This window comes from Mchenga conophoros, linkage group LG17 (genome assembly GCF_057382185.1).
Source record: "Mchenga conophoros isolate Kocher_MC1m ecotype Shallow Benthic linkage group LG17, M_conophoros_male_GT1.1, whole genome shotgun sequence".
Lineage (NCBI taxonomy): Eukaryota > Metazoa > Chordata > Actinopteri > Cichliformes > Cichlidae > Mchenga > Mchenga conophoros.
In genome coordinates this window covers 18,738,533-18,757,668 of record NC_140542.1, presented here as the reverse complement: position 1 = coordinate 18,757,668, position 19,136 = coordinate 18,738,533, and the positions used below count along the sequence as shown (strand labels likewise).

Below are 19,136 nucleotides of genomic sequence, written 5' to 3'. Positions count from 1 at the left end.
CGTGGATACAGTTCAGGGGGCCGACCATGCGGACGGCAACGGCGGCGACGTGGATACAGTTCGGGAGGCCGGCCGTGCGGACGGCAACGGCGGCGACGACAGCGCTGGTCCGGGGGCCGGCCGTGCGGAAGGCAACGGCGGCCACTCAGGCGATGGCGGTCCGGGGGCCGGCCGTGCGGAAGGCAACGGCGGCCACTCAGGCGATGGTGATCCGGACCAAGCGAGGCTGCAGAGGCTGGACCAGGCGAGGATGAAGACTCGGATGAAGCTGGACCAGGCGAGGATGAAGACTCGGATGAGGCTGGACCAGACGAGGCTGAAGGCTCCGAGGCTGGACCAGACGAGGCTGATGATGATGCTGCAGCCGGTGAGGATGATGATGATGCTGCAGCAGGCGAGGATGATGATGATGATGCTGCAGCAGGCGAGGATGATGATGAAGCTGCAGCAGGCGAGGATGATGATGAAGCTGCAGCAGGTGGCTGAACGGGCCCCTCGGGCCCTCCAGCTGACGTGGCATGAGGCTGAACGGGCTCCTCGGGCCCCCCAGCGGAGACAGGGGACGAAGGCCGGACGGGCCCCTCGGACCCTCCAGCGGAGACACGAGACGAAGGCCGGAGCGGTCCCTCGGACCCTCCAGCGGAGACACGAGACGAAGGCTGGACGGGCCCCTTGGACCCTCCAGCAGAAGCCATCACAAAGCCAGCAGGCATGGAGTCCTCTGGCAGACATGAAGGCAATGGGTGCTGTGCTGAGCACTGGCCCTGCTCAGACAGCACTGACACGGAGTTGTTCTCTGAGGGCTGCTTAATCTTCAGGGGTCCAGAATCAGCTGGGGACTGAGACCTAGCCTCTGGGGAAGCCCTGGAGTGCAGCACGGTGCCTGAAGCAGCTAAAGCGCGAGAAACTCCCTGACTGGACCTTAAATTTTCTCCCTGCATGGAGTGAATGAGTGGAACCGGTACTGCTGGAGCCAGAGCTACGGGTAGCGGGGGCACTGGAGCTACTGGGGCCTGCGCTACAGGCGGCACTGGAGCTACTGGGGCCTGCGCTACAGGGGACACTGGAGACTGAGCTGAAGGGGACACTGGAGACTGAGCTGAAGGGGACACTGGAGACTGAGCTGAAGGGGACACTGGAGACTGAGCTGAAGGGGACACTGGAGACTGAGCTGAAGGGGACACTGGAGACTGAGCTGAAGGGGGCACAGGAGACTGAGCTGAAGGGGGCACAGGAGACTGAGCTGAAGGAGGCACAGGAGACTGAGCTGAGAGTGACACTGGAGACTGAGCTGAAAGTGACACTGGAGACTGAGCTGAAAGTGGCTGCCGGGGAGCTAACTGAGCTGAGAGAGGCTGGACAGGCGATAAGCAGCTCATGTTGACATCCGCCACACAAAACACAGCCCCTGAATGAACAGTCACAAAGTCTGGAACAGACACAGAGTCCTCACTCACCACAGCCGGCGAATTAGAAGTCCGAACGTCCAGCTGTGGGGTGGCGCGCCCGCGGCGCGATCGGCGTTTCCTCCCCGCAGAGGGCTCCGACGGGCCTGGAAAAACCGCATCCGATAGGTGAGGCAGACGCGGCTGCTCCGGGGTGGCTGTAGTTTGTTGCTGCAGGACCCAGTCCGACAGTTCCCGAGCTTGCGCCGCCTCCCGGGCTTCATACAAGTTGGCCAATAAGTCCAAACATCCTCTGACCTGGCGGAGATAGGGATTTCTGTTGAGGATCGCCTCGATACCATTTATCCCAACGATCCTTGCTCTCGTATTCGAGGTGTGGGTTATCCAGTCGACCAGGCGTTGGACTTGCATCAGATCCCTCTCCCCGGGCAAGTCTGCTGGATCCATGTTGTGGCTGGTTCGTACTGTCACGGTTTGCCGGGGCAAGCCGTGTGAATAATAATGGATCCAAACTGCAGGCTGCTGAAGTGGAGGGTGAGTTTATTGGCAACTAAAAGGTACAACAGACAGGGTGGCGAGGAACAGAACGGTGAAAACTCTAAACTGGGAAAACTAAATAAAACACTAACCGGAATACGAATGTGACATGCAGGGAGAATGACCAGAGAATCAACACAGAAGGGTGGAAGGGAAATAACACAGACGAACCAGCAACTACCATGACAGAAGACACAACTTAAATACACCCAGAGAACACAGGGAGATTACACGCAGGTGGGGAACACAGCTGGGAGTGATTATCGTGACGAGACTAGGGAGGCAAACTGAAAACACTCACATAAGACGCAGACCTTCACAATAAAACAGGAAACACATACACGCAATGACATAACACACCAACTAAACACAGACTGGGGGACACAGAACAAAGGAACATGAACAGAAGAATACAAACACCCAAGGTAACTAAAACCACAGAATACTAATAGACTAAACATAAACACGGAGTCGCAGACTCCGGACCATGACACTCCCACACTGAAAACACTGGGATGATAAAATTATTTGAACATTACCTAATAAGACTGATTCAGGACAGACCATTAGTTATTCTAAACTTTTCTATCAGTCCTTCACAAACAGGGAACAGTCTGTCTATTCTCTCCATCTGTCAGCTACTGCTGGCTCTTCCTCCTCCTCTTCCTCACACACTGCTGAGTTTGTCCTGGTGGATCATCAGGGGTGCAAAGCCTCACAGATGATGTGCAGCAGTGGGTCCCTCAGCCTGTCCTCACTCTGGACACTTGCAGTTGTCACACATGGAAATCAAATGTGTGATAAGCTGCAGGATTCAAACACAAGTGTAACTTATAAATACATGTTCATACGTTTATTCCACAATCAAAGAAAAAGAGAGAGAGTGCAGGACAGAGAGACAGGTGACAGTCTCAGGTGTATACACTACTACAAAAGAGCACAAGAGAAGGAGGATTTAGTGTTTGTGTTATTACGAGTGCTAAACAAAAAGAGTTCCCAGATGGTACAGTGGACACATGTGTGACTCCTGTGATTAAAGCATCTTTCTTCCAGCTTAACGAGTGAACCGTCAGCTCGTTCAAACACACGTTAAAGTCCGTTTGGCTCGACACCACCGAACAGAGGCAGCAATATAACATAGCTAACATTAACAGTGCAGTGAATCCTGCTTGTGCCGTGATATTCAGGACTGCAAACCGAGCAGCATCACTGAATTTCAGCCTGTTGTGTTTGTGGATATATGACTGACTTTAATTATCCGCAAAATCATCAGATTCTCTGTAAGATTAAGGTCGACTATCAAACGGCGTATAAATTAAAGGCTTTGAAACAAAGTAAACGCTGTACGTACAAACATCGCTAATGTCACATAACTTTGCTGGCATGTGGCCAACAGTAATGTTTTAATGTTCTTCATTATTAAACATTTGCACATAAATAAGTGTTTTCTGAAGTTGCAGTCCGTTTGGCCTCTCAGGGCCACCGTATGTTACAGACCAATCTTTTGAACATGTTGTTGCTGCCCAACAACAGTAACATGCACAAGAGACTGAGAAAATTTCCTGACTGGACCTGTTGCACAGGTGACATCCTATTACGGTACCACACTGGAGTTCACTGAGCACCTGAGAGCGAGTCGTTCTTTCACAGATGTTTGTAGCAGCAGTCTGCATGCCGGGGTGCTGATTTTATACACCTGTGGACACCTAAATATTGTATTCTTCATTCAGACCATGGGACTTCAGGTTTTCAGATATCAGGTGTGCTGCTCTGGTCTCAGCTCTAAAGTCCAGCCCCTCCCATCTGGAACATCTGGACCTGCAGTCCAGATATAAAGCAGCTGTTTTTGTAAAAAGTCCACACTAGAGGATTTGAGGTCAGTATAGGGTTAAATTTAGTCCATGTGAATTTCAGCAGTATTGTGCTAAATACATTTGGTATTAAAGTAAAGCTCCTCCTCACTGGCTGGTTTTCACAGTGAAGCAATGAATGGAAACTGATGACAAAAAATAGTCAGCCAATTAGATCAGCCAGAAGCTTCTGGTAACCATGTGTCTGCATTGATGTGAAGATAACTGCTGTTGTTGGTAGTTGGTAGTCATCTGATATTTCAGAAATACATGAATGTTCATCAATACACAGAGACTCTTGTTTCAGGAGGGATTCAACATTCTTTTTTACTTCAGTATTCAGGATTGTCAGTGATTTATTCCACTGTGGACTTGAAATGTACTCAATACTAAAAGTTATCATGTCCGTTCTATCTTCTTTCCACAACTGACTTGGTGTTCCCATTAGTTCACCTCTTCAGTGACTGTGAACTATGGGAAGTGGTTATGTGGGTGTTTTGTGCCAAAGCTCCATCCTGTGGCATGATGAAGAGCTGCAGTTGATGTTTCAAACATCAAAAGTTGATGTCACACAGCCTACAGCCAGAGGTGGGTCAAGTATCCAAAAATTGTACTCAAGTAAGAGTATCATTACTTTAAAATATTATTACTCAAGTAAAAGTGAAAAGTAGTCATCAAAAAAGTTACTCGAGTAAGAGTAAAAAAGTATTTGGTGAAAAGGCTACTCAAGTACTGAGTAAGTAGCGAGTAACTGTTTGAAATGTCCGATTTATTTTATAACTAAATGCTATCAGACAAACAAAAATAAATAAATATACAAATTTTAGTATTTTCAAAAGGAATATATGTAAAAAGCTCCACAAAATAAGGCACAACAATTCTAATTTCAAGATTTCAGTTTTTCACAACGTAAAGCTTTTTCAAGAAAAACCCACAGTAAATATATTCGCATTAGAGCTGGGCGATAGAACGATAACGATATGTATCGCGATATAACTTTTACTCGATAGAGAAATTAAGCTATCGCGATAGACCTCGCCGCTCTTGTTCTCTTAAAAAAAAAAAAAAAAAAAAAAAAAAAAAGGTCAGCCGATCCAAATTCAGTAGCGCAGAGCCGAACCAATCACAGCCGCAGCGTCACGTCGCGTGACTTGTTACGTACAGCACAAGTGCCAAGCCGCACGTGTGTTTGTTTGGGAAGCAGCCAGCGGGTAATGGAGCCAGCGCATAATGGAGGAAATGAGTGTGCCGACTAGAAAAATCAACCGAGCGTGACCGAAGAGAAAACAGATGATGGTTCCAATGCCGGAGAGATTGTCGAACGGAAGAGCCATAGAAGTTCCGTAGTTTGAAGGTATTTCGGCTATTTCAAGTCTGACAAAAAACAGAGTAGCGTGCACTGTAAATTGTGCCGAAAGCAAGTCTGGAAATACAATAAACTGGTGCATGCGTCACACTGTGCGCCACGTTATTGTTTCGGTGAAATGAATTTCTACAATACTGTTAATGCTACTCTCTGCAGTGTTTAAATGCTTACATATACACACAGTTACTGTCCCTCCACACATACGACTCGGTTCTGCTTCTATGCCCCAGCTTTGTTTACTTTTTCCCACCGAGGCTTCTAGACTTCTGATTGGCCAACATTTCGGTACGGTTAGGAATCTAGCGCCACCTGCTGCTTTGGCATGTTCATAGCAGCGTTTTCCTTCATTTCTGCCTTTATGTGTGGACGGGATTATTTTTTAAAATGAAAACGGAAAATCTCAGTTTTCAAAAATACCCGTGTACGTGTGGACGTAGCCTCAGTCTCTGACTGGAAGCGCTAATTCGTCATTCGGCTTTTGTCAGACTAAAGTAACTGTTAAAACTGTTTGAAAAGCTAAGCTATACAACAAGGAGAGATTGAGAATTTCCTTTTAGTTCTCAGTTTATTTGATACTGACAAAAGTTAGTCAGTTTTGTCTGTTCTTCTGTAAAACAAACTAAGATTTATTTTTAGAATTAATATTTTGTTTCTAAGTGGAATTGACAATTTAGTCTGTTTCATTTGTTCTATTTTGAAACTTAAACGCTTTAGCGGTTGTCTTTTGTGTAGTTTGCAATATTTGCCTTTATTTATCTGAAAAAGTCTCATGTTCCTTAAGTACATCTACCCTGTTGAACTTATTATGGGAAATAAATATTTAAAAACAAGCTGCTGATTATTTCACATTTTACTTGTGAGCAACGGCACATTTAAATCTTACAAATATAGTTATTTGGCTTATATCGTGATAGATATCGTTATCGCCTGAAATGAAAAAAACATATCGTGATATGAAAAAATCTCATATCGCCCAGCTCTAATTCGCATTTACAGCAGCCTCAGAGAAAACATTAGAACGAGGCAATTTCAACATAACAGACTACAGCTGATGCGCCAGAATGTCATACTAGGGGTGGTTCTTTTAAATACAAGGAGGGATTAAGTAAATCAGAAACAAATGACACAGAGATGCAACAGGTATAATGAGGAAAAGTTTATTCCCAGGGCGGACAGCAGGAAACACACACACACACACACACACACCTGTGCTAAAATTCCACAGGAATAGACATTCTAACAAAACTATAAAATGTTCTTTGTATACTAAAATACCCTCGAAGTATGGACAGTGGATTAACACAATGTAATATGTAAAAATGTAAAAACTACACTAACAAATAAACACTGAAATCAGAGTAAAACTAATTATAAAAGAAATACAAATTTCCAGTATGTGGATGTACATATGTGTATGGCTCACTTTACCATAAATTGTTTCTTCAGTCAGTGAAATGGTGGTTCAGCTTCAGCAGCAGTTGGCTCTCAAGGTTCTTGCTGTGAAGCTGTGACCGTTTGGCAGAGAACAGGAGGGGGGTTAGGGAGGAGTTAGGGTTAGGCAGGAGTCCTGCATGACTAAGAAGTCTTTCAGAGGCTCCTGATGCAGGAAGAGCTGTATTGATTTTGATCGACAGCTTCTTGATGTGAGGAACGCCATGCAATAGAGCCACACCTCCAGTGAATGGACATGAAAGGTAACTCTCCAGCTCCCCTGCCTCTGGCTTTCCTGACCCCATGGATCCATCATCTTAGTCGGTTAGGCTGCTGTTTGCGCTGGCCTCATCCAGCTCTGTGTCTAGGTGATGTCTGATGAAGTTGAGACCTGTGGAAAGATGTATGGTTTTAAAAAAAATTAGGTCTGGGCATTATAGTGCTGTATACACTGCCAAGCTGCAGATGTTTGGCAAGAAGATTTGATCACACTGGAGATGGTTTTTACTAACTCTTGTAGAAAAACAAAATCTTGTCATTCATATCCCGCACAAACAGTTTACAATGAATTCCAGATTAAGTTTAAAATAAGAATGCATGCAAGGCTAAGCAGTGCTCGCCAATAGATCCTCCTGTGGATACTGAATGGCGCGGCCACGTCCAGACGCCTTCCTGACCGCTCCGCTCCAACTATCCACTTTTCTTGTTTTTTACTTATTTTTTGCTCTGGTTTACATCCCAAAATCCTCTAGTCTTATAGTATACGACAGCGGATCACTTGTAAACATCGGTGCCAAGGTTGCACATCTAATCTTGGACACTTTTGAACCCGACCCTTCCTGGCCACCAGAGATTCTACGCGGCGCGGAGAACAACAGAGGACGGGCCGCAGAACAAAGAAGCGCCGGGGGAAACGTGCTGGTATTAGAAACAGACTGAGACAGCAGGCGCATCGCGCACCACTGCCCAGTATCCTACTGGCCAATGTACAATCCATGCAGAACAAGCTCGATGACCTAAGAGCAAGGGTCACCTTCCAACGTGACATGAGGGACTGCAACATTCTGTGCTTCACGGAGACATGGCTGACCCCCACCGTGCCGGACCAGGCCATAACTCCGTCGGATTCATTCTTTGTGCTCCACGCGGACAGAACGGCAGAGTCGAACAAAACCAAAGGTGGAGGAGTGTGTTTCATGGTAAACTGAAAGTGGTGTGATGCCAGGAGCATTTCTACTCTTTCCAGCGGCTGCTCGCCACATCTGGAGTTCCTGAGCATTAAGTGCCGCCCTTTCTATCTGCCCCGTGAGTTCACCTCGGTCATCGCCACGGTGGTCTACACCCCACCCCAAGCGGACACAGGTATGGCTTTGTACGAATTACATGATGTGCTGAGCTCGCTTCAAAACAAGGACCCGGGCACAGTGGTTAGACTACACACCTTTGGAACAGAGGATCGCAAGTTCGATTCCTGCCTGGGGGCGTCTGTATCCAGTAAGGGTCCTAAGGTTAGACCCCCTATGCTAAGCAAGCCTACCACAGATATGAGCGAGACAGATAAATATGAAGGCATGCCGGCTCGGACGTCGCCCGGATCAACAAGGTCCGCGTCAGGTGTTGAGGAACCAGGGCACCCTGATGAAAAGTGGGCTACTGGAACAAGAAGGCATCGGTGGGCAAGAGACGAAAACAGGGCGTTGTTGGAATGCTACTACGCAAGTAACCCCGGCGGAAGGGGCTATATGAATAGGATGAGGGACCTATGGATTCTTCGATACCCAACATCCACAATGACGGCGAAACAACTAGTAGCTCAGTGTTCCAACATTCGAAAGAAGGGACTGCTCTCACAGCTAGAGATTGACGAGGTACAGCACAAATGCTACGGCAAGGAGGAGTCAGGACGCCACCCCCACCCGAGATTGGGTACATAGCCCCAAGTGCGATAGGAGAAGGATCGTTGATGGCGAGAGGAACTGACCTGAAAAATAGGATCATGGCCAAGCTTGAAACCTGGATCCCCCGTAGCCGGTTACCAAGATTATGTGAAGTACCCTCAGAAGGTCTGCTAGATGATGTTAATGCAGCACTACGGACAATACCTACAACCACAATTACCGACACTAACAAGCTGATCTACAATACGGCAGCAGTGATCAGTGAGATGCTTGGCTACAAGTTGAACAGCCACAAGGGGCAGTACCCTCCATGGAGAAGGAGGCTAGAGGGCAAGATCAAAGTAGCATGGAGGGAGGTTAGCCAACTATCGGAGTTGCAGAAAGGTGCGACAAAGAAGGTGCATAAGAAATACAGCAAGCTGTCCATACCTGAGGCCTTGGAAACTGCCAAGCAAAGACTCACAGCCTTGGCCAGCCGCTTGAGGAGGTACACCAGAGAGATAGAAGGCAGGAGAATAAACCAGCTGTTCTCCACAGAACCAGCAAAGGTGTACTCTCAGTGGCAAGGGAACAATAATAAGAGAACAGCACCACCAAGGCTGGAGACGGAGCAATACTGGAAGAGCATATGGGAGAAGGACGCAACCCATAAAGGCAATGCTCAGTGGCTAGTGGATCTGAGGGCAGACCACAGCGACCTCCCTGAACAGGGTCCAGTAACCATCACAGTGGCAGATATCCAAGAAAGGGTCTCCAGTATGAAGAGTTGGACAGCACCAGGGCCCGACATGGTTCACGCCTAGTGGCTAAAGAAGCTGACTGCACTCCACGAGCGTCTGGCAGCACAAATGAACCAGCTGCTAGTTAACGAGAGACACTCGGAATGGCTAACCGAAGGTCGGACTGTCCTGATCCCCAAGGACCGGTCCCCTCCAACTACCGACCAATAACCTGCCTCAGCACTACATGGAAGCTCCTGTCAGGCATCATATTGGCTAAGATGAACAGGCACATGGGTCAATACATGAGCGGGACACAGAAAGGAATTGGCAAGAATACCAGAGGCGCAAAACACCAGCTACTGGTAGACAGAACAGTCAGCCGAGACTGCAAGACCAGACTGACCAACCTGTGCACTGCCTGGATTGATTACAAGAAGGCCTATGACTTAATGCCCCACAGCTGGATACTGGAATGCCTAGAATTGTACAAGATCAATGGAACCCTAAGAGCCTTCATCAGGAACTCAATGGGGATGTGGTGTACAACACTAGAGGCCAACTCCAAGCCCATAGCACAAGTCACCATCAAGTGCGGGATCTACCAAGGAGATGCTCTGTCCCCACTGCTGTTCTGCATAGGCCTGAAACCCCTCAGTGAGATCATTAACAAGACTGACTACGGATACCAACTACGGAACGGAGCAGTTGTCAGCCACCTCCTGTACATGGATGACATCAAGCTGTATGCCAAGAGTGAACGAGACATCGATTCACTGATCCACACTACCAGGCTATACAGCAATGACATTGGAATGTCGTTCAGACTGGAGAAGTGTAGTCGAATGGTAACAAAGAGAGGGAAGGTAGTCAGAACTGAGGGGATTGAACTACCAGAAGGCAACATTGCAGACATAGAGAACAGTTACAAGTACCTGGGGATCCCGCAGGCGAATGGGAACCATGAAGAGGCCGCTAGAAAAGCTGCAACCACCAAGTACCTGCAGAGGGTCAGGCAAGTCCTGAGGAGTCAGCTGAATGGTAAGAACAAGATCCGGGCCATCAACACGTACGCCCCGCCCGTGATCAGGTAATAGGCTGGCCAAAGGAGGAGATAGAAGCCACTGACATAAAGACAAGAAAGCTCCATACCATGCATGGAGGGTTTCACCCCAAGTCCAGCACCCTGAGGCTGTACGCTAAGCGGAAGGAAGGGGGCTGGGGACTGGTGAGCGTCAGCACCACAGTCCAGGGTGAGACAACGAACATCCAAGAATACATTGGAAAGATGGCCCCAACTGACCGAGTGCTCAGTGAATACCTCAGGCAGCAGAAACCCAAGAAAGAGGAGGGAGACGAGGAACCATCATGGAAGGACAGGCCCCTGCACGGTATGTACCACCGGCAGATAGAGGAGGTGGCTGATATCCAAAAATCCTACCAGTGGCTGGACAAAGCTGGACTGAAAGACAGCACAGAGGCACTAATCATGGCAGCACAAGAACAAGCTCTGAGTACAAGATCCATAGAGGCTGGGGTCTATCACACCAGGCAAGACCCCAGGTGCAGGCTGTGTAAATATGCCCCAGAGACAATCCAGCACATAACAACAGGGTGCAAGATGCTAGCAGGCAAGGCATACATGGAACGCCATAACCAAGTGGCCGGCATAGTGTACAGGAACATCTGTGCCGAGTATAACCTGGAAGTCCCGAGGTCAAAATGGGAGATGCCCCCAAGGGTGGTGGAGAATGACTGAGCTAAGATCCTGTGGGACTTCCAGATACAGACGGACAAAATCGTGGTGGCTAACCAACCGGACATAGTGGTGGTAGAAAAACAGTAGAAGACGACCGTAGTGATCGATGTAGCGGTTCCGAATGACAGCAATATCAGGAAGAAGGAACACGAGAAGCTGGAGAAATACCAAGGGCTCAGAGAAGAGCTCAAGAGGATGTGGAGGGTGAAGGTAACGGTGGTCCCCGTGGTAATCGGAGCACTAGGTGCGGTGACTCCCAAGCTAGGCGAGTGGTTCCAGCAGATCCTGGGAATAACATCGGAGATCTCTGTCCAGAAGAGCGCAGTCCTGGGAACAGCTAAGATACTGCGCAGGACCCTCAAGCTCCCAGGCCTCTGGTAGAGGACCTGAGCTTGAAGGATAAGGGGAGATGGAGATATATATATATATTCTTCCTCTACCCCCCTCCATTTTTGCACATGTCGAGGAGCGTGTCAGGCTACATTTCACTGTGTGTTATACTTGTATAACTATGCATGTGGCAAATAAAGAACCTTGAACCTTGTTTGGCTGTTACTCTGAGAAAAGACGAGAAAGACTGATGGAAGCGCGACTGGAGCTGCGATGTAGCCTATATAATATTTATATTGTACGAACGAGATAATTCTATATATTGTAATAACGTGATATTATATTGTTCAAACGTGAAAGGTATATTGTTAGAACAATATACTTTTCACTTTTCGCTTCCATATCCTCACAAAATTATCTCGACTACAACAACCATGAAAAGAGTTGGATGGACACTGCTGCTCAATCACAGCTGCCTGGTCAATGTTTTTCATTAGTAATTTAGCAAAGTTGATGGTGTGTGTGTGTGTGTGCGCCTTTGTGAGTGAGTGAAAGACAGAGAGGGAGAACGAGAGACAGATTTTGTATGATAAGCTTCATGTTATGAATGCACAGTTTGAGCACTCAGGTCGCATCAGAGCATCAGGCCGTATAGTGTGAGACCCTGCATCGTGACCTATTAACTTCTAACCCCTGCGATTTAATTGTACAGTTTGAGCAGGTGCTGAATAACGCGACTGAAAAAAATCGCACAGTGTTTGCCCAGCTTAATGCAGACTGTTTAAACTAAACAAGCTGCTGTTTCACATAATAAACCCTGTCAGTCGGAGTATTGCCTTCTGTTTTAACAGTTAAAGCAGTAGAGACGGGCTGTTTGCATGTGCGTGGAACTCTGGCGTCATTATTAACCAGGCTAGCTGTTAGCTTATAGCTCATGCTAGCTAACCAGCAAGCAGTTAAAAGGACAGCTGAAGCTGCACAAAACACCCACAAACTTATCTCACTACAACGTAGTGCCAAAAATATGACTCGCAGCTCGAGCTCGACACAGCTGCTGTAACATAAGACTGACATCCAGCTAACCACAGCTAAAAGATATTTAGAGAAAACTTACCATTTCCTCAGGTTACACGAGCTGAGTTTTTTCACGCTGAAAAGTTGTTGTTTTGGCTCTCACTGAAGACACTGACGCTGAAGACATAGCTGTTCTTTTGTACTGCTTTTAAGCGAAACATCCTTTGTATGTAAGGCCAAGGGTGATCATCCTCTTCAGCTCTAGCCATAGCTGGACTGGCCATCGGGCATACCGGGGCCGCTGGCGATTTTTTGTTTGTATAGGCCGATGGATTTTTTTTTTTGCTTTTTTTAGTAAGGGTATATATAATGAAAGGTGTTGGATTGGCCAATTGGTCATGATCGACTCTGGGCTGGACCAATTACAGCCGAGGAGGCCGGATGCACCCTCCCCCTTGTTTAGCAATCACGTGATTTTCGCGCATTGCATGCCGGGAACTCGTGGCAAAACAATCCAAGTACCGCATCAAATGCAAGCATTTGCAGCTCCGCAAAACGTTCATTCTCCGGTTCCAATACCTTCTTGTTTTTTCTTTGCCGCACAAAAAAGGAATGTACAAAACAAAAGGAGAACAATGCCGGTCCGTACAAAGACAGACTCGACGAAAAGACAAAGAAAAGATACGAGGAAAAAATCAAAGGAGTGAAAGGGTCAGACCCTTACGAGAACACAGAGTGGACAAAATACGTTAGCGTGCTGCCCAACTTTCATCACGCTCAGATTTATAATTATACGGTTCTTGGAGTGAGTGCATACACTCATGAAGTTTAGTAACTTCAGGTCACTGCAACAAGCCCAGGTACAGTTTACCGACGGATGGGTACAGGACCTTGAAATGCACCGTGTAGAACGAAAGACCATTGTACAAACAAAGGTAAGTTTACCAGCCTCACAAATCGTCATCATAAATACACATTCGTTAACCGTTTATTAATATAACCTTTGAGCTCAGCAGTAATTAATTAGTAGTGGAAATAATTTCTGGTAGCATTACAGAAATGTAGCAGTGACAATAATATTGTATGCTGTAATCGCACTGGACAATTAGTGATACAAAACAACTGTTTTATCCTGTGAATAAAAGTATATGTTTTTGTCAATGTACCATGGTAATAACTAGGGGTGTGTATTGGCAAGAATCTGGCGATACAATATGTATCATAATACAGGGTAGACGATACGATATATTGCAATACTAAAAGCCAGACGATATTTGTGTTTAGTAGGACTAAATTTAATTAGGAAAACTCACAGTAAACAGTCCAAACTGTTTAATGCTTGACATGAAACATCTGAAACAAAAACACTCTAAGTTCAAAATGAATGGAGAAATTAACATCTGCCTTATTAGAAGTCATGTCAAATAAACAAACAAAAACGACTTTACTGAAATATCAAGTATTTTTTAACATGAAAAAAGTAAACATGTAACACTGAAGTCTTTCTAAGTACCATGAGTGTAAAATACTTATCCAAAAACTGCTCTTTGGAGCATCAAAACAAAGTACTTTTTATGTGACCTTAACATAAACAAATATAAATCAAAAATGAAATTGCTTGAAGAATCCATCCAAGTAAACATTAACAAAAAATGTAAAGTGCTATTACAACTAAGTGTTAATAAAATAAAGTACAGCTCTGCAGTGTCCATCAATGGAACACTTTTAGTACAACCTGAAAAAAGGAATTTACTCATCTAAATAAAAGTGCTTATGAGACTCAACCAAAATACCAAACATTCTCATATCAGAGATTTTACATGTGTAGTGTTTTCTCAGTGTTTATTTTTCAATTTCCAGATTTTTGTGCAGGAATACAAGCTGATCGACATGGTCAGCTCTCAGGACACTTCTCTGTGCATTTACTATGTCTCCTGCAGAGGAGAAAACTCTCTCTGCAGAAACACTTGTTCCAGGAATGCATAGGAAACTCCTTGCTACTTTGGATAGCTGAGGGTATTCCTGTTCATCGTCCTTCCACCAACTGAGAGGATTTCCTGTGAGAGGCAAAGGGGTCTCATCTCTATACCTCTTGATCTCAGCTGCAGCAACATCATGTTCTAATTTTGGTGCAGTATTGTCACTAGTAGAGGCAAACGTAGCTCCGAGCAAGTCCACCAATGCACATGAGGTCCTCTGTCTCTTTAGGGGTGGCCGAGGGATGGAGTCAAAGTTGTCTTTGATATGTGGGTGATGAGCCTCCTCTGTGGCATTCTCTTCCTCCACCTGTTTGTCAGTCTCCTCATTCTTTTGCTGCTGAAAAACATTAAATTCAAATAGTATTAATGTCAGAAAGTCAAAATTCAAATCCAAGCTTCACCCTGTTTTTCACTAATATTTGATGACAAATGTCATCAATATGCATTTTTATTTTTTTGCTTTTTACTTTATTCACTTGCTTATAACTTCAGTTTAATTTTTCCAAATAAATTAATTTATTTACTTACATTTTCTTCCTTCTTTATCACAGTCACCACAGTGTCCAACAGTCTGGAATAGGTCTCACTGGTCTCTGCTTCAGACAGGAAGGGCAGGTCCTTAAACCGAGGATCAACAGTTGATGCCAGCCATAGTGTCTCCCTCTCATTTACATATCTCTTTCCCAGATCTTCTGCTATGGCAGTCTTAATGTCCCTTACTGTCGGTGTATCATCAACACTTTCTTGTGCACCCATCACAAGCTTGGAATGAAGAGGAGCAATGATGGACAGGGTTGGCATACTCTCCTGTGACATCACCAGGGTGGCTTCCTTCATAGGCTTGAGTGCCCTGACAACTTCTTCTGCACATCTGATGTCAGATTCACTCAATGTGAAAATTTCTGCAGAAAGCAGAGCTGCACAGATGGCTGGTTGCTGTTCTAAAAATCGTTCTATCATATCATAGGAGCTGTTCCATCTTGTAATTATGTCCATGATCAATCTGTGAGCTGGTAGCTGAAGGAGACACTGTTTCTGCTTCAACTGGTTGCTGGCTGTGGTGCTGCGCCTGAAAAAGGCTGTTACACGTCGGATCCTCCCGAGAAGCAGGGGAGCTGAGGGAGGTGAGAATAGAGCCGACGAGTTGAATCTGTTTTTCAATAGATTCGACACCACAGTGTCTGCTCACACCCCCACAACCTCACCTGCAGTCAGCCTGGAATCCAGAGCCACACCACTGTGCCAGCCTCTCTCTTCACATGTTGCCTCCTGTGAGATTCCTGACACCCCTCCCCCACCCATCACCTTCACTCAATACCAGGTTGAGATGCAAATGAGGAGACTTCACTCAGGCAAATCTGCTGGACCAGACGGAGTGAGTCCCCTTGTCCTCAAGGCCTGTGCCCCCCAGCTGTGTGGAGTCTTTCATAAACTGTTTATGCTGAGTCTGAGTCTGCAGAGGGTCCCGGTGATGTGGAAGACATCATGCCTCGTCCCTGTACCAAAGACGCCTCGTCCCAGTGGCCCCCAGGATTACAGGCCCGTGGCACTGACCTCCCACATCATGAAGACCCTGGAAAGGCTCATCCTGGACCAGCTGCGACCCATAGTAAGACCACATCTGGATCCCCTTCAGTTCGCTTATCAGCCTCGTCTCGGAACAGAGGACGCCATCATCTACCTGCTCAATCGTGTCTACACCCATCTGGACCAGCCGGCGAGCACTGTGAGGGTCATGTTTTTTGACTTTTCCAGTGCTTTCAACACCATCAGGCCGACCCTCCTGGGTGATAAGTTAGCAGCGATGCAGGTGGATGCTTCTCTGGTGTCCTGGATTGTTGATTACCTGACAGGAAGACCACAATATGTACGTCTCCCACAGTGTGTGTCTGACAAGGTGATTAGCAACACAGGGGCACCACAGGGGACTGTCCTCTCCCCCTTCCTCTTCACCCTCTACACCACAGACTTCAGCCACTGCACAGAGACCTGCCATCTTCAGAAGTTTTCTGATGACTCTGCGGTGGTTGGATGCATCAGCAGGGATGATGAGACAGAGTACCGGGCAGTGGTCGACTCCTTTGTCACGTGGTGTGAGCAGAATCATCTGCAGCTCAACGTGGCAAAGACTAAGGAACTGATCGTGGACTTCAGGAAGACCAGGAAACACTTGACCCCTGTTTCAATCCACGGGGTCAGTGTTGACATTGTGGAGGACTATAAATACCTTGGAGTACACATTGACAATAAACTGGACTGGGCTAAAAACACCACAGCACTTTACAGGAAGGGCCAGAGTCGTCTCTATTTTTTGAGGCGACTGAGGTCCTTCAACATCTGCCAGAAAATGCTGAGGATTTTCTATGAGTCTGTGGTGGCCAGTGCGATCCTCTATGCTGTTGCATGCTGGGGGAGCAGGCTGAGGGTCGCAGATGCCAACAGACTTAATAAACTGATCCGTAAGGCCAGCAATGTTGTGGGGATGGAGCTGGACTCCCTCAAGGTGGTGTCGGAGAGGCGGATGCTGTCCAAGATAAAGACAATGTTGGATAACACCTCCCACCCACTCCATGACATGTTGGTCAGTCACAGGAGCTCGTTCAGTGAGAGACTGAGATTACCGAAAAGCACCACTGAACGACACAGGAAATCATTCCTGCCTGTGGCCATCTCCCTGTACAACGCATCCACTTAACACACTGTTTGCTGCTACAACTACACATGTTTCTTTTCCAAATATTTATTTATAAGTGACTTATGTATGTATGTATGTATATATATGTATATATTGTACTATTCTTAGTTAGCGTATTGTCTGTCTTGTCTTAATGTTGGTTTAAAATGGAGCACTGTAACAAAAAATAATTTCCCCCAGGGATCAATAAAGTATTCTGATTCTGATTCTGATTCTGAAGTCACACCACGGATTGTATTTTCAGTGCTTTCTGTGAGGCGAGATTCAGACTGTGTGCAAAACATTGTATGTGCGTCATGCCTGCAAGTCTAGCCGCGAGAGCCATGTTTGGTGCATTATCGGTAACAACAACAAGGTCCTTTGCGTTCAATCCCCATTCAGCCACAGCGTCAGTTAGTAACGCTGCAATGTGCTCACCTGTGTGACTGTCATGCATGGCTCGGGTTTGTAGTACATGAGACTGAAGGTTCCACTGGTCCGTTATGTGATGTGCTGTAACAGTTACGTACGATTCAGTGGCTCTTGAAGTCCAAGCGTCGCATGTCAGAGCAACTGTCTCAGCCGAGCTGAGAGAGTCCAGCACTGTCGCTTTGACTTCTTGGTACAACTTTGGCAGAGCGATGTCCGTGATGTGTTGTCGAGAAGGAACGGTGTAACGGGGCTCCAGCATTTTAATCATATTACGAAATCCTTTATTCTCCACAACACTCAGAGGGCGCATGTCTTTGCAAATAAAAACAAGTACTGACTGCGTTATTTTTGTTGCACGAGTTGAAGTTGCTGGTAGTTTCGAAAAGTTAACTTCTTCAATTGTCCGTTGAGAGGGATCACCTCGTTTCGTTTTAAAATTAGCATTTGACGCTACGTCGCTATGGTGTCTAGACACGTGTGTTCGTAAATTTGTTGTGTTACCGGAATATTTGACTCTGGCGGTGCAGATTTTACAGACTGCATAGCTCTTGTCATAGTCTTTACTGCCTTCTTTTGTCCTAAATCTAAAATAAGTCCACACATCAGCTTTGAAAGCTGCGGGGGCCGGCTGTATCCTCTCCTCTTCAGTCATCAGTTAGCTAGCATCACACACGTCCACTGACTGTTCTACTTCGTTCTTTTGGCAAACTAGACGCTTCTACAGTTATCGCGAGACCTCGTTTTTACGTTATAGTAAAGGCGGTGAAAACTGCAAACCAGTGGCCGGAGTTTGAATTCCAACATACAAAAGAAATAAACAGTAAATGCATGTTATTTTTCAATGAAAAAAAATCGATAACACTGATTTTAAATATCGATTCAGTATCATTGCGTGAAATATCGCGATATTTCGTTGTATCGATATTTTCTTACATCCCTAGTAATAACAGAAGCGAAACGCAATATTGTGTCAGGACAATTCACTATTTATGCACAATAAATAAAGGAGCATAGCGCGACAATTTCTGTTCAGCGCCAGACTTGCTTGTAACCTATATCACCAATTATGTTAAGAAAAATGACGTATTAACTACTACAAAACTCTGACCTTTGTGGGAATGCCTGGAGCAGACTAACATGTGAGCTGGAGTGTTCTGAGACGTTATATTTGGTATATCCAGACCATCCGTCGGCTCTTACTTCGGAAACATGGCTTAAAAAAATTCTCTTCAACAATGTAATCCGATAAAAAAAAATAAAAAAACAACGATCTCTTTACCCGTCGGCTTCCCGTGGCTGTCATGCGACCGGCTATTGCAGTTAATAATACAACAGCTTCTTGCCATTTTTTTTGGGTTTCTTTTTATCGCTGTGTAACGGAGTTCAATTGAAAGCCTGCGCGCGCTAGTACCTCTTGCCACAAGTTCTCAGAAACCTTTGTGGTTTTATCCCTGAATGACGTCACATTTTCAATCTTTATCCTGGTGGGCCGGTCTCTAGTCAAAATGCCCGGGCCGATTTTTTGTCCCAGTCCAGCCTTGCACAGATTATCATTTCTTACAGTAGACAGTTGTATTCCCATTTTCTTTTAAACACAATAAAAGTTTTTGTTTTGTAAACATGGTTTTATTTCTGTTCTTAATGATCAGGCTAAGGATGCAAAAAATACTACAACTAAAAACAAATGCCTTAAGTCTGTGATTTATAGGTACCTTTTCATATTTTGATGTATTGTCAAATC

General features: G+C 45.9%; 1 protein-coding gene across 1 annotated transcript; it reads right to left on the bottom strand.

Moving 5' to 3' along the window:
- Positions 1–17,204: 17,204 nt before the first annotated feature.
- On the bottom strand, positions 17,205–18,354 carry LOC146555352 (E3 SUMO-protein ligase ZBED1-like). Its single transcript, XM_085252841.1, has one exon. It carries the CDS (start codon positions 18,045–18,047, stop codon positions 17,205–17,207), a length of 843 nt encoding a protein of 280 aa, XP_085108967.1. The 5' UTR covers positions 18,048–18,354.
- Between the last annotated feature and the right edge of the window lie 782 nt (positions 18,355–19,136).

Coding starts and splice junctions, on each gene's coding strand:
- LOC146555352 (XM_085252841.1), bottom strand. CDS start 18,047: ATGACTGAAGAGGAGAGGATACAGCCGGCCCCCGCAGCTTTCAAAGCT.